Source organism: Micromys minutus, assembly GCF_963924665.1.
Source record: "Micromys minutus genome assembly, chromosome: 30".
NCBI classification, from domain to species: Eukaryota; Metazoa; Chordata; class Mammalia; order Rodentia; family Muridae; genus Micromys; species Micromys minutus.
Window position 1 is genome coordinate 32,520,094 of NC_137965.1, and position 14,422 is coordinate 32,534,515.

Genomic DNA, 14,422 nt, shown 5'->3' on the forward strand with positions numbered 1-14,422 from the left:
GGACATGGCTCCCTTGAGTTCCTGTGGTAAATTGGCTGGTTGAGGGGCGGGACATATGTAAATCATTTTAGGCGTGGCAGGACCGTGTTCCCAGCGGTTTACCAGCCGGAAACGCGGATGCTGGGCGAGTTTGGTGCCGGGTTACATTCTGATCCCCGGTCTAGTCCTTTGGCCTCCTTCCATCTGAGGCGGGCGGGGCTCCTGGCATCACAGTAGGTGATCAACGCTGCGGGCTGAGACTGCTTAGTGCACAGGATACCATGGAGGCCTCAGCCGATTCTTCTGAGGCCCCCGCGGCCTGCCGCTTCTTCCTAGAGGGCCGCTGTCGCTTCGGTGCGCGCTGCCGTCAGCCACATCCTGGGGCCACGACGCCGTCCCCTGAGGTTGCGCAGCCCGAGGCCGGGTCTAAGAAGCCGGCTCTGCGTACAGCTGCTGACGTCATCCAGCGCATCCGCTGGGACCCGCGCCTGGACCCCGCCGACTTTTCGGTGGGCTACACCGACCGCTTCCTGGGCGTGCAGGAAGAGCCATTCTGCGCTTTCTGCTGGGACGAGCCGCTGGCCGCGCTCGGACCCGGAGTGTTGGCAGTGCCGCAGCACCGCATACGCTACTTCCGCTTCCGCGGCCGCCTGGTGTGGGACCGTGCCTCGCGTACTGACCTTATTTTTGGCTCCGGTTCTGTAGCTGGACGAAGACCCACCATCCTCGATGCGCTGGACGGCCAGGACGAACATTGGAGAGAGGTCCCGCCAGAAGTTCCTGACACAGAGAAAACAGGGGTGGGTTTTGAGGATCCGGACACCCAGGGTGCTCCTGAGGAAAGAGGTGAAAACCCGACAACCGGGCTCGATTCCGGCCTAAGGACACCCGAAGAGGGTGGGGCAATCAAAGAGACCATAACTGGGCTTGATTCCAGCCTGGAGACACCCGAGGTGGATGGGCCAACCAGAGAGACCTCCCTGAATGGGACCACTGAGTTAGAAGCACCAGACCCAAGCATGTGCTTCTCAGGAGTAAAGGAGATTTTGAACTCAGTTGAGCCCAGAGCCACAGTGCTTCCACAGTGGCAGGTGCAGGCCATAGAAACTCCAGGGCTTTCTACTGAAGAGATGGAAGGTGTGTGGGATCCAGGTACTTGGCCTGATGACAGAAGGGCCCCTCGTCAGCCCCGGCCTACACATTTTGTGGCTCTAATGGTGACTGAGCCTGGGCTTAGAGCTGAGGTGGTCAAGGCCCAAGAGCATCTGGTCCAGATTGCCCCTTATTGTGCTGAGTTTCTGGTACCACCACAGGCCCTGCACCTGACAGTGGCCTTGCTAAGGCTGACAGGCCCTGGGGAGGAGACTGCAGCAGCTAGAGCTCTTCGGAGAGCCATCCTGAAACCAGGGCTTCACGCACCCTCCCAGTTACAATTCCGGGACCTGGTTCTTCTGGGCCATCACGTGCTCTGTGCCACACCCTTCCCCACACTGGCAGGCATGGCCCAAACACTGAGTCAGAGGCTAGAGGCCGAAGGGCTTAGAGTGGTGCAGCTGCCACAACTACAACCACACCTCACCCTGGCTAAGGTACCGCATGGGACCCAGGTCTGCCTCCCTAAACCCGAGTACATCCTGAACCAAGAGCTAGGAAGGCAGCCCCTAGGGCAACTCTGGCTGTGCCGCGTGGGCAGAGCAGGGCAGAGCTACCTGCCCCTGGCTGAAATTCCCTTGAAGTGACCAAGGTTTCATATTTCAGAAGAAACAGGCCAAGCAGAAACAGGTTCTCGCTCTCTCTCTTTAATTTTGGTTTCAAGCTTCCAAAATGTACTGTACTCAATGCTCAAGGAGAATGAAGGAAGGGGAGGGAAGAGGTAGGGAGGGGAGGCAGGGAGGTATCTGGAAAAAAAGCAGCCTGACAGTCCAGCTGTTTGCAACCTCATAGCACATCCTCCAGTTACATGGCAGAAGGGGGAGGGTAAAAAGAAAAGGGGAGAAGGAAGAAAAGTAACTTAAATAAACACACACACAGAGAAAAAGAGAAGGAAACATGACGTGAGCTGGTGATCCATGAAGGCAGAGGGGAGGAAAGAAGGGAGGGTAACCATTTTACCTGTGTTGAACCAGGGAGTGGGAAGGGAAGAGGAAGAGGAGGGAGGGAAAGAAAAAAAAATCAGAAGAAACATTGGGGCAGAGGGAGGAAGGGACACGGAGACAACTTAATACAACTTGAGTAAGACGAGGCAGCCCGGCCGGCATGGTCCCGCGAAGGCCTTGGAGTCCTCAGTGCGGTGTGGCGCTGGTCTGGTTGTGTTGGTGGTGCTGGCTGGCATTTCTGGGGTGAGGAGCTGAAGGTGGGGCATAGTCTTTAAGTGGCTTCCCTCACCCCAAACACTGAGGCCCCAATGGCTGGGCAGCAAGAGTCTATGAAGAGGCAAACGAGGCAATGGGTGTGGCTGGCTGGTGCCCCGCTGCAGGCGGTGCGGGCTGGACAGCCTGTCTTCTTTCTGCTGGCCCCCCAGCATGGGATGGGCCAGCACGCAGAGTCAGGTGCTGGAGTACGAGCTCGAGAGAGAGAGAGAGAAAACACTGAGACAGCATTAGTGGAGGTGAGAGGTGGACACAGAACCTGTAGCCCCCACCCCACCCTGCTCCACTATATACTCCCAATTATCCCCTCTGAGACAAAAAATAAAAACGTAGAAAAATCTCTGTACAGGTCCCCGGTGGGAAACGGGGGTAGGGATGCTGGCTCTTCCTGGAGCCTACTCCCCACAAATTTTTACAACCCATGTCCATGGCTCAAAAACAAAATTTGAAAAGGCGGTGCTGGGCCACAGCCCTGCCCCCGCCCATGCTCGATGAGTGCTCAGAAGGCTGGCAGCTGCGCCAGGCTGAGGCGGCAGTCCACGCTGGAGTTGTCCGGGCCCGTGTAGGACAGGCCCAAGGGCTCTAGGAAGGCCCGGCAGGCGGCCTCGCCCTCGAAGGCCAGCTCGGCCTGCAGGTAGGAGACTGGCAGCGCAGGGCGGAAGCTATGGAGACAAGAGGAGAAAATGATGAGGCCAACAGACAAAGGAGGGCCCAAGAGCAGAGAGCGGTGCTCCACATCTGGGCTTGCATTTTCCTCAGCAAGGAACCTGCTGGCTTCTGCAGCCCCTCCCAACCTCCCCATTTTCAGGGGCTTAGGGGGGCAAGGGATGGGGTTGGTAGCCCCAGTGCCCAGCTGTGCCCCCCCTCGCCCACACTTACCTGTTCAGGAAGAAGGGGGCAGGAGGGAAAGGGCCCAGCTTGGCTCCTCTGCTGACTGAGGAGCTGGAGCCAGACAGAGTAAGTGGTACATGGGCTCAGAGGGTAGGGACAGTGGCATCCCCGTCCCCCAGGATGTTCGTCTGCACAGAGTGTTACACTCAGTAGTGCCTTCTGGTTGCTACTAAGGTGCCCTAATACTGTACACGTCCTAATTCTGGGGAACCCTCCCCTGAAGACCACCAAAACCCTTTAACCACTTAGAACGCTTCACCAAGTATTTGGAACCCAGGCATCATATGGCCCCGGGACAGGCCAGCCTGCCTTAGGCTACAGCAGGAACAGGCGTCTGCTATCTGAGGCACTTGTCTGCTGTGCTAAGTTCATAGGAAAGGTGCTATGAGAACGAGGTCAACACAAGCTAGAGCTTGAAAGCTGCCAGCTAATCAACTCTGGAGTCACAGACCCTCCTCCCTTGAGTTTGACTGACTTACAAAATTCTAAAACAAGTTTCTTGACCATAGGTTGCAAATCTCACTGTAGTGGAACTAACGACTAATGACAAAACACTGCCTAGCCTGGCATTCAAGGCCCCTTCAGACTCCTGACCAGGGTTTTTCAACCTTAGCAAGACTGGCACACACTGCTGTGGGGACTTTTGTTGCACAACATCCCTCATTTCTACCCACTAGATGGCAGCAGCGTACACAGCATATAAATAACTGGGGAGGTGGTTGTGGTGAAGTTGGGAATCTCTTCCTCATTTCGGGCAGGCCTCATGCAGTCTGATGCCCAAGGGCCTTGCCCTTGGTGCCACAGGTCCCCAGTTCAAAACTTGTGATAGTCAAAAATAGAATGGGCACAAGGTCTCATCTCAAGAGACTGCTAGCCACAGGAGCCAAGCCACCCTTTCTAAGGTCAGGAAAGCAGCACCTAGCTGCAGGCAAAGGCTCTGGAGAGGGGAAGATAAACCAGGTTCCAAACTGATGTGAAGAGAAAAGGAGCGCAGGGAAAGGACATGATACCAGGAGCAGTGAGGTCAGAACAGTGGGAAAAAACCTGGAACTGAAGGTGGCAAAGGACGAAAGCAATGAGGCCAGGGGTGTCAACAGGGGATTGGGAGGGGACTCCAGCAGAGGAGCTGAAGGCTGACCAGGATGTGGAGGGGATGTGGCAGAGCCACAGTACAGAAGGCAGCAGAGTGCAGTGCCACATACGTTTTGATCATGGCCTTGAGGGCGGCCTTGCGCTCCCGGTCTGCAAACTTGTCCACAAGGTAGCCAGACATGCAAGGTGCGCGGCAGTAGAGCCTGAAGAAGCGGTGGTAGTTGCCCAGGGCCCAGGCTGCCCTCAGTGCCAATGCGTGGGACACGCAGGGGTCTGCCTTCATCTCCCTCGTGAGGTATGCCAGTTCCGTTGTGATGTCTGCACAGGAGATAACTGGAGGTCAGGTGGCAGGGTGCCACCTTGGGCATGGCACCCTCCATCTTGGGGATGGGCATCTTACCTCCAGAGTTCTTGGTAAAGATGTAGTAGAGGATTCGGTATGCAGTAAATTCACCTACGTTGCCTGCTAAATTCTCCGCATACAGTGACTTAAGCTGTGTCTGGCACTGGTTGAATTCTTCATGGTCACCCTAATGGTTGGGCACGGAGGGAGGGGTATGAGGTATAGGCAAGTACAAGTGATTTCAAGAAAAGATGGGGAGAAGCTACCAAGCTCCCTACCTTTTCCAAGGCAATGCGGGCATGGGTCTCATACACCTCCACAGTGAACTCGGTCCGGATGCCTTGCACCTGAGCAGTAGAGAAGAGAAGAACAGCATCAGGCAGAGCAGAACAGGGCAAGATGGCTGAAATCAGAATTCTCTCAGCATTTGTCTTACTGTCAGGTCCTGCCGAATGGACTTCATCTGCTCACAGGCAAAGGCATAGTCCTGCTTCTCCTTCCAGTGGGATTTGACCATGCATAGAGACTTCTTCAAAACCTGAAGGAAATAAAATCAAAAGCTGAGTGGAGAGACAGCTGACAGGCCAAAACCACTGTGTCCCCACTCAACCAGAGCTGCACAAAGTCAGCATCAGTGACTGACCACTGCTATAAACAAACAAAATCGAGCGAATACACATCAGATGTGAGTGCCACCCTGATGTACACCAGTCACCTTTCCAAGGCTACCTGGCTCTAGGGTCCCACACATAAGTCTTTAACTTTGCTGGTGATAAGGCAGACTGTGGCCAGGCTCTGCCCCAGATGTGAAGGGCCCGAAAGCTAGGACCTCTTACACCTGATGTGTCCCAGGGACCCCTCCCTATGTTAGCTCCCATCCTAATGCCAATACACCCTTGGGACAGACACATTCTGCTTGGGACTTACAGCGACAGGCCTCACAGTTGATGGGTCTGGGGCGCAGGTGAGCCGCAGATAGTGCTTTGTGATGTCAGGACAGGTGCCCACAATCTGCAGCTCCTGCCAGTCAGGGTCAGCTCCACTGCTTTCCAGGTTACTCATCTGTAGCACCAAAGGTTCAAGGCGCAGGCGACGTGAGTGCCCATGTTGGAAGCGGGCTGCCCTCTTTTGCTTCTTAAGCTCACGCTCTGGGTCCTCACACTCCAGCGCTGCCATCTTCTTGCGGCTGCGTTTGGTGGGAGCTAGGTCATGTCTGGGAGAAAGGGTAAAAAAGAAAGCCAATGTCTTCAGCCACTCCGAAGGCCATCTACCCCACCACCTGTGAGACCCAATACCACCTATCTACGTCTAGGAACAAATCCCACCCAAAGCACCTCACCTCTTTCCACGCTGCGCCCTGCCTCGACCTCGATCCATGTGGGCCCCTCGACCACCCCGACCTTTGGGAGGAGGATTCCTGCGGCCTACGGGGTGGCACTCATTCCCTGAGTAGGAGCTGTCAGAGTCTGAGTGGGAGTCACTGCACAAGAAAGAGGAAAAGTCAGGCCTGAAGCACAAGGGTCAGGCTCCAAACAGCTCCCTCCCAGCTGCCTTCCAGCCTAAGCCTACACACCTTCTCCGGAAGTGTCGGGTAGGAGACCTAGATGAGGAGCGGGAGCGCGAATCCGTGCTGGAGGAAGAGCTGTTATCCTTCATGAAGACGTTTCGGTTGCCAAACTTGGTGAAGCTGCTACCCCGAGCTCGGCCAGCACCCCCAGCCCCAGGTGTCCCTCGCTGGGATTGGGCACCCCCGCCCCTGGTCACCGAGCCTGCCCCCCTGGAAGGGTGAAGGCTGCTAGGGGCCTCCCACCGCTTCTTCTTGGGGCTCTCAGGCACAGGCTCCCTGGTCAGCCTGAGGATATAGCAGGGCAGGGCATTACCAACCAGCTACCAACCCGCAATTCTGCAGACCCCACCCCATGGCCCAGGGCCACAAAACCTCAGAAAGAAGAGCCACTTACCCGGGCAACTCAGCCACTGTGGTGCAGGAAAGGGACCAAGCCCAAGATTGTCTGTGTCCAGGGGATGCTCTTAGCCACCAAGCCACCCATACCTCCCTAGCAATCCCTTCCCACATCCTAAAATCACTCCTAGACCTCCTACATACCCCATGAGGACATGAGATATAGGCGTCAGCTTTCGGAATCATTTGTCTCTGAAGCTGCTAGTTTTGATATTCATGTCCCCAGCCCATACCGTTTCAGAGTGTCACCCAGACTGACCCAGGCAGAGGCTCTCGGCTCCAGTCAATGGTGTAGGCAGAGCCATCTTGGAGCCGGGCCTGTAGCACCTCCTTGAGCAGTTTCTCTGTTCGGTCCTTGTCCTCTTCTGACTCGCAGGCAGTAAAGCACCGCTCCACATATTCCTTCATATCCTGAGGCCAATCATCCGGCTTCCCAGACAGGTTTCCCCGGCCAGAAGGCCCACTGTGGGAAGAGGGACAGATGAGGGCACTCAGGTGGGAGGAGCCACATATCAACAAACTTTTCCTGATCTAAGAAGGCAGTCCTGTACATTTTTATTTTTACATCCCCTAAAGAGGGTCAAAGATAACAATCACCTATGGTTCTGAGCTTTCTCAGAATTGGGCTGGGGGCCAAAGCTGCTGTGTTGACCCTCTGAATTGGAGTTGAAGCTCTGATTGGTGACTGCAAAGGGCCGCTTCTGGATGTTAAATTTTAGACCTCCAGTCCCAGGGGCTGCTGTGGGAGAATAGCAGAGACAGGAGTTAGGCCCTTCCCCAGACATTCAAAAAGGCGAAGCTGTGGAACAAGTTCCTAACATGAGCATACCCATTCTAGAAGTCTTCCCCTTGGCTAGGGCCCATCAAACAAAACTGACAAAGGACCAGCCACCCTATGTGGCTCACAGCCAAGTTCCAATCCTCCTACTCCCCCACAGATCTACTAACTTACGTTTCATGCGGGTCCACAACTGCTGACCCTTCTTGGGTTTGGCAGGCTCGCTGTAGCTGTGTGGCCCATAGGCCTGCCCTGTAGGAGCCCCTGCCTGACTGTGCTGAGTAGTTGGGGCTGTTCCAGGCTGAGGGCCGTTGCTTAGACTATGTGTCCCATGTTGTGGGTTTGAGGGCTGAGGGGGCTGGGCTGCAGGTAGCTGCTGAGGGGAAGCCTGGTAGGCCATACTCTCTTCCATGCCAGGGACAGGAGGCTGCAGGAAGAAGCAGAGGCTGAAAGCAGCAGGCATCATCCTGGTGCTGAACTGCATGGTATTCAATCTTCACAGTCTTCTTTCACACTCAGTGCTCCAATCTTTTGTGGGCTGCCACTGTGTGGGCTCAGTGACTCTGGGGTATCTATTTTCACTAGCAATTCATTTCACAACTGATGAGATTAAGCCTTAGGAACTGAACAACTTTCTACAGTCCAGCTGTCAAGGAACTGCTTCCAGCAATGCCAACACTGGGGCCTGACGCTCCTGCGCTGCTGGCACATCTGAGCACATCAACACACGTGACAACACAACTGCCAATCCCTATGACAAGACTGCACCCTCTGCCTCTGAAGGGCCACCAAGGTGAGGGTGTGGTAATCACATGACTCAAGAGGTCGCAGAGGCAAAGCAAGGACTCAAAACAAAGTCAATGTACTTCCCGTGCTCTAGGCTGCCCCAAATGGAAAGGCAGCATTTTGGGTAGGTGGTACAGGTGAGTATGTACCATCTGCTATGTGTGTGGGGTGGGGGGGAGGACTTGCTCCTGAATGCAGGTATGAGTGCACATGCTGGAGGAAGAGAGAGGACAGATTGCCAAACTACAAACCACTCCCACTATCCATACTTCAGCCCCTTCGCCTTGCCCAGTCCATCCTACTTTTAAAAGCTAAAAGCTAAGCTTTCAGATTAGGAGCTGCTTGGCAAGAAAGAACAAGGAGGGGGAGGGCAGCTTTGAAACTGTGCAGACCATTAGTTGCATGTCCTCTCAAAACCCAGGCTCTCTCCCAGCTGACCAGGAGCAGCTAGGCATAGCATTACCTGGTTCAGAGTCCCTTGGTGCTGGGGAGCCGACGGCTGCTGGGCTGTAGCTGAGCCGTAGGAGCTGGCCATCCCATACTGGGAGGGGGAGCCGTAGCTCTGGTACATGCTCTGCCAAGGCACAGGGGGAGCCAGTTAGTGGAGGCCACTCACCATGCCTTTGGCTGGCCTTGGAACTATCTACAATTCAAGAGGTTATATATAGACTCCAGGCCCTTATTTTTCTCTGCCACACAAATGCACTAATCATGTATTTTCCAAAAAAAAAAAAAAAAGTAATAATAACCAAACCCAAAAATCTCTTCATTACACTTATACTCACACCCAGAGTTCTTGTTAATACATAGTGAGTAGTAGTAAGTACCAACACTCTTAAATGATAAGCCCCCCACCCTCCAATCACAAGACTTGGGTGTAGGGCAGAAGCAGGTGGAGTTTTAGTAAGCCTGATCTACCAAGAGAGTTCCAGCCCAACCGGAACTACACAGTAAGACAGTGTCTTAAAACAAAACAAAACAAAAACCCAAAACAAGAAAACAAACAAAAACCCAAGTAAACAAGAAAAGCTAGTTGTGGTGGTGTACATCTGGGCAGCTGAGGCAGAATAGAAGGCTGCAGTCAACCTGGGCTACAGAGAACCCTGACTCACAAAGAAAAAAGCAAAAACCCAGACTTAAATAAAGTCTACACACTACAGGTATGAATGGGTAATGTCCTGCAGTAAAACCATGAAAGAGAACAAGGCAGAGAAAAGGAAAAGCAGGAAGATGCCTTAAAAGACAATGGGTACTCTCTCAAGGACAGCAAGGACAGAGAGCTGCAGCAGAGCAAAGCATAGGGGACCGGGCCATGCTAATGTCCTGGGGGCTGGAGGCAGCGGGAATATCAGCATCAGCAGTGGAATGGACCTGAATGGACATGCCAGACCTTGTGACATCTGAGCAGAGATCTGGTGGTTTTGTCAGGACCTGCTGTCTGTCTTCACTGCAACTAACCGTTCGCCCCCCAGACAGCCCCACCCTGCAGCCAGACCCTCACCATGGGGTAGTAGTAGCTGTAGGGATAGGCATAGCTGTACTGCTGGTACCACTGGTAGTACTGCTGCTGCTGCTGCTGCTGCAAAGCCGAGGCTTCTGCCTGAGAGACATACTGGAGAAACACAAGTGTTTGTTAGTACCAGCCACAGGGACCCATGGGCACGAGAGTCCCAACAGGGCAAGCCTTCACTGCAGAGTAACTGCAGGAAGGGAGCAGACTCCGTACAGTAAGACTAGACATCTTAAAGATGGGGAAGATGCTCCTTAAGATCAGTCAGGCCCTGGTTGGTCCAGGGAAGTTAACTTTTTCAATTCATCAGACTTACTTAACAGGAAAACACATTTACAGATTCCCTAAGGCACCCTATCCTCCCAGCATCCTTCCCATCCTTTTCTCTGCAACAGCCCCACCCCAGCACAGTAGTCCCCAAATTCTGCATGCTATTCTCACTTGTGCACTGGCCACAGGCCCACTGCTGCTGGCTTTGGAACTGCTGGCAGCCCCTGCTTTGCTGATGCTGGCCAGGGCCTGGCGGGCCTTCTCCCACTCTGGGTTCTCATGCATAGGAGTCTCCATGCCATTTTCTCTGCTGGCATTTACCATGCTGTACTGAGAAGACCTGTAAAATGAAGCAGTTATGTTCTCCCACTGTACACAAAGTTCGGAAAAGTAAATCCGAGGTGTGAATCCTAGAGCTAAACTCCCGACTCACCACAGCCCAAGCTGAAGGTGGCACACAGCCAAGCAGACAGAAGGCTGACCAGCGTGTACACAACTGTACACATGACCTAGGCCGATAGGAGAACTCAAGGTTTCTACAAACCAGTAAATTATAGTATGACCAGCAATGAAAAAATTAAAAAAAAAATAAATAAGAAAGAAAAAGGGATGGTTAGACACATGGTAAGAGGGGGCTGGAGTGGTGGCTTGGTGGTTAAGAGCATTGAGTAGTCTTGCAGATGTTCCCAGCAGCCATGTCAGATGGCCCACAGCCACCTATAACTCCAGCTCCAAGGAATCTGAAGTCTCTCCTGACTTTGATGAGCATGGGTGGCACATACTCACACCCACAGAAAAGGAAAGCTTAAGGGGGAAGAGTGCCCCTCCACCCTAGCCCCACAGAATGCGCATTTCCTCCCCCAAGCTGTGCAAGGTTCCATTGTGTCTTGCTCCTCTTGCCTTCCACAATGTGCTGTTTTCCCCTAGCCCTACTAACCAGTCAGCAGTGCGCTGATCACCCACATTGGCCGCCATCTGGACCTTGGGGTGTAGGGTGTAGACCTCGGGAGCCAGACTGCTTTTTCACTGTCTGTAAGAAAAGAGGTGAGTTAGGAAGACCCAAAAGAAGCTTGGCCAGAAAGGGAGGGTACCTCATAGAAGGGAACACTGGTAAAAAATGGAAAAGAACCCAAGTGTGGTGACTCATGACTGCAATCTCAGAATCCTCTGGGAGTTCAACACTCATCTGGGCTATATGTTGAAATCCTGTCTCAAAAACCAACAGCCAAAAGAATCAGAGAAAATAAGTTGCTAGTGTGGAATAAAAAGAAACACCTCCCTCAGAGGGCTCCAAGACTAAACTATAGGATACGAAAATAAAAACAAAGAAGCTAAAACTTGCACCATGGACGAGCGAGTGTGGATGTGAGGGAAACTTGCACCATGGACGAGCGAGTGTGGATGTGAGGGAAACTTGGCTCAAGTGGTGGATGCAGAGATCTCAGTCCTGGACAGGAAAGAGAATCCCCAAGTATATTGATACAGCAAGAGGAAGGCTCTCCAGTGAGTAACTACCAGTGACTAAAGTACAAGCTACAAAGACATTTGGCAAGAAGGAAGCCTCTGGAGACATACTGAGGAGTAAGGAAACTGAGGCTGTGAGAGCGACTTTTTCAAAGAAAAAGGTAATCTATGGATGTCCCACTGAGCAGCAGCAGAAGGTGCAGGAAACTCCCCCCTATGTGAAGTCACTGGCTGTCAGCACCTACCAGACTCAATCAATTACAGTCTCCAGAGAACAGAGAAGAGACTTGTATGGGGTGTTCCTACGAGAAGTTGGTTAGGAAGAAAACAGGTGGCAATTACTTAAGTAATGTGCCTGCAGATAAAGCTTTGACGGTGCCGTATGAGGCCCACAACATTCTTAAGGAACTATTAGAGGTTAGGTGTACAGTACCTAAGAAACATGATCACTTTGGAAACAAGGCTAGAGCAATCCAAACAACAGTAGGATTTACAGCAAAGAAACCTATTGGACAACCTGAAATCTTACAGAAAGCCTAAGGGGCACTGACAGGTCTCAAAGGCCTTAAAAAAACAAAACAACAAATCGTTGGGTGGAGTCAAGGGGTCCTAACGAGGGAAGCAAATAGGAGAGCCAGCCTCGGGTTACTAATTGGTATTAGGAGTGAGGCCTAGGGGGACGAGGATAACATGGACTGTAAGTAAGCTCAGGAGCACCTGACTGTCCCGCAGGCATGGGGTCCACGACGCTAGGTGGAGGCTGAGGGCGCCCAGAACCCAAGCGACCTCCCTTGTGCCCCGCGGCCAGCCACCGGCCGGCGGCGCCTGCGCACCAGGCGGCGAGAGTGGCCTCTCTAGGTTGCCCCAGGCAACAGGGAGGCCAGCGTAACGGCGAGTCAAAGGGGCCGCAGGGGAGCGTCTAGGGCACTAGGGTCCGTAGCGTTCCCAGGGTCTGGCAGAGCGAAAGCGCACGCGCAGTGAAGCGTCCCCCTCCGCCCCTCCCCCTCCCACTCACCCAGCGCGCATGCGCAGCGCCGCTCCGGCGGCCACACCCTTTACAGACGCAGGGCGCGGCGTCGGTTGGCTTCACCAAACAGGCCGGGACTCGCGGAACGCAGGGCCCGAAAGAGTCCCTGTGCCCACCCGCCAGGCCTCCCGCCACTACCCACACTCACTAAGACCGTTCGCTCCCGGGATTCGTTACCGGCGGCCTAAGGCAGATAAAAATACCACCAAGACAGCGCTCAGTCACTGGCTGGCTCTAGCTCGGGCTTGAACGTCTTGACTGCAGCGTGATGACGTTCCCCGACGTCTGTCCCCGCCCCGTGTCGCGCGCAGCCAATGGATATCACTGCAGGGTTTGGACCGTCCTCCACACGTCCTATGTACGCAATCGCGTGCGGGCGTTGTCGTCAAGCCGGAAGCTGGTTTTAGACGGTGGCCCCTTGGGGACAAGCGCCGCGAGCCTTCCTATACTCTTGCTGTGTACACTCTTGTGGGTGTACACAGCAACCTAGTTTTGACTCGGTCTACAGTAGTCAATAGGTCCTCAAATGTAAAGCATAGGGACAGAATTGTGAGGCTGCGCACTGCGCTATGACGATAAAAAAATTGGGTGGAGGGAAGTGGGATAGATAGACCCTCCCTTGGAAGGCTTGTTTAGCGAATGAAATTGGAATGGCGCGCCTGGCGTGGGATATAGCGAGTGCGAATCAAAGGAAGCGGGAAACGCGTCGCTTGAGGAATGGGAGTAGCCACTGGATTGTGACGCTGGAAAGGTATCCTGTAGGGTTTTGGGTTGGTAAGATGTACAGGAGAGGCAGCGAGCATAGCTATCTGTTAAGATCGGGATAGCCTGGAACTCAGAAATCCGCCTCCCTCCTATGAGATTTAAGGTGTGAGATGCCACTTAAAACTCACTGTTTACTGTAAGAGGGATTGAATTGTCCAGTTTCGGGTCTCACCTTGTACTAGCAACTTTTGGTAATTAAATAGCACTTGGATAAGTTTGTATCATTTGCTAGTATTCGCTTGGTAGGTTTCTTCCCATCTCTTTTTATAACGAACTTTTATTTTAGAATAAAATTTAATTTTACAGAAATAAAAATTACAAAGGTAATACAGGAATTGGACACATTATGCCCAGTTTCCCCTATTGCTAGATTCCACACCTCGTATTCACCATGGTTTATTTGTTAAAAGTAAGAAATTGACAGTTGCTTTAATACTCAAGTAAACCACAGACTTTAGAAGTGGGCACTTTTCTCACTAATGTGCGCCAGAGTGCAACCCAGAACATTTCTGGATTTATGATACCATTTGCTACACCACACAACAGGTTCAACGAGTCAGATAACTTGCCTACGTTAACGCAGTGGTGCCAGGTCTAAGACTCAGGCATCCAACCCAGCACTGGGCAAGAGAGCCAGGGATTCCCCCTGGTGCTTCTGTACTAGGCACTGCCAGCTTGGGGGTCCTGTTATACCACCTTCCTCTACAGAGCTGCTGCTCTCTCTGAGAGTTCTATGTAGATTACTGCTCTTCCTGTTGTGGACTTTTGTCTCCAGGGTGTAACTGAGCCAAGGTTGCCTGTTCATCTTTTTCTGGAAGCTTGTGCCTTAAGGTAATCCTCCTTAAGGATTGCCAGGTTGAGAGATGTGGTTTTTATCCTCTCACATGTGAGCAGGTTTTCACTATTATTATAATTATTTTCACATAGCTGGAGATTCACAGCCTCTGAACAGCATTTTGAAAGAATCTCTCCCCTGGTCCTCCAGACCAGCACCAGCCAGCACCCACTTAAAAGTCCACAGCAAGTAGGTACTAGAAAGTGGAAAGGAGCAGATAGTGTTTGCTAGCCATTAGAATTTGAACAACTTTGCAGGGTGGGTGATACGTGCCTTTAATCTCAGCACTAGGGAGGCAGAGACTGGCTGTTCTCTGTGAGTTCAAAGTCAGCCTTGTCTACAAAGAGTTC

General features: G+C 52.8%; 2 protein-coding genes across 7 annotated transcripts; one reads left to right on the forward strand and one right to left on the reverse strand.

Annotated features, from left to right (window-relative positions):
• The first annotated feature begins 206 nt into the window (after positions 1-206).
• On the forward strand, positions 207-1,754 carry LENG9 (leukocyte receptor cluster member 9). The gene has a single exon (XM_080941548.1). The coding sequence runs from the start codon at positions 261-263 to the stop codon at positions 1,716-1,718; it is 1,458 nt and encodes a 485-aa protein (XP_080797674.1). The 5' UTR covers positions 207-260; the 3' UTR covers positions 1,719-1,754.
• Positions 1,755-1,756: 2 nt separating this feature from the next.
• On the reverse strand, positions 1,757-12,743 carry LENG8 (leukocyte receptor cluster member 8). Of its 6 annotated transcripts, none has more exons than XM_080941541.1 (17): positions 12,621-12,743; positions 10,919-11,011; positions 10,153-10,321; positions 9,703-9,813; positions 8,665-8,775; positions 7,590-7,842; positions 7,235-7,376; positions 6,897-7,100; positions 6,636-6,686; positions 6,248-6,526; positions 6,014-6,154; positions 5,602-5,887; positions 5,111-5,212; positions 4,953-5,021; positions 4,732-4,861; positions 4,442-4,649; positions 1,757-3,010 (listed from the first exon to the last, which is right to left on the reverse strand). In XM_080941541.1, exons 2-17 carry the CDS (start codon positions 10,954-10,956, stop codon positions 2,848-2,850), a joined length of 2,457 nt encoding a protein of 818 aa, XP_080797667.1. In that variant the 5' UTR covers positions 10,957-11,011; positions 12,621-12,743; the 3' UTR covers positions 1,757-2,847. The 6 variants fall into 6 exon arrangements, with proteins under 6 accessions (XP_080797667.1, XP_080797668.1, XP_080797671.1 ...); XM_080941542.1 differs by having other exon boundaries at positions 12,650-12,706; XM_080941545.1 differs by lacking the exon at positions 8,665-8,775.
• Positions 12,744-14,422: the final 1,679 nt, after the last annotated feature.

Excerpts from the sequence above, each read along its gene's own strand:
- LENG9 (XM_080941548.1), top strand. The coding sequence starts at position 261 with ATGGAGGCCTCAGCCGATTCTTCTGAGGCCCCCGCGGCCTGCCGCTTC.
- LENG8 (XM_080941541.1), bottom strand. The coding sequence starts at position 10,956 with ATGGCGGCCAATGTGGGTGATCAGCGCACTGCTGACTG. Across the intron at positions 8,776-9,702 it reads ACAGCTACTACTACCCCATG|AGCATGTACCAGAGCTACGG; the intron begins GTGAGGGTCTGG and ends GTGCCTTGGCAG. Across the intron at positions 5,888-6,013 it reads AGGGCGCAGCGTGGAAAGAG|ACATGACCTAGCTCCCACCA; the intron begins GTGAGGTGCTTT and ends CCTTTCTCCCAG.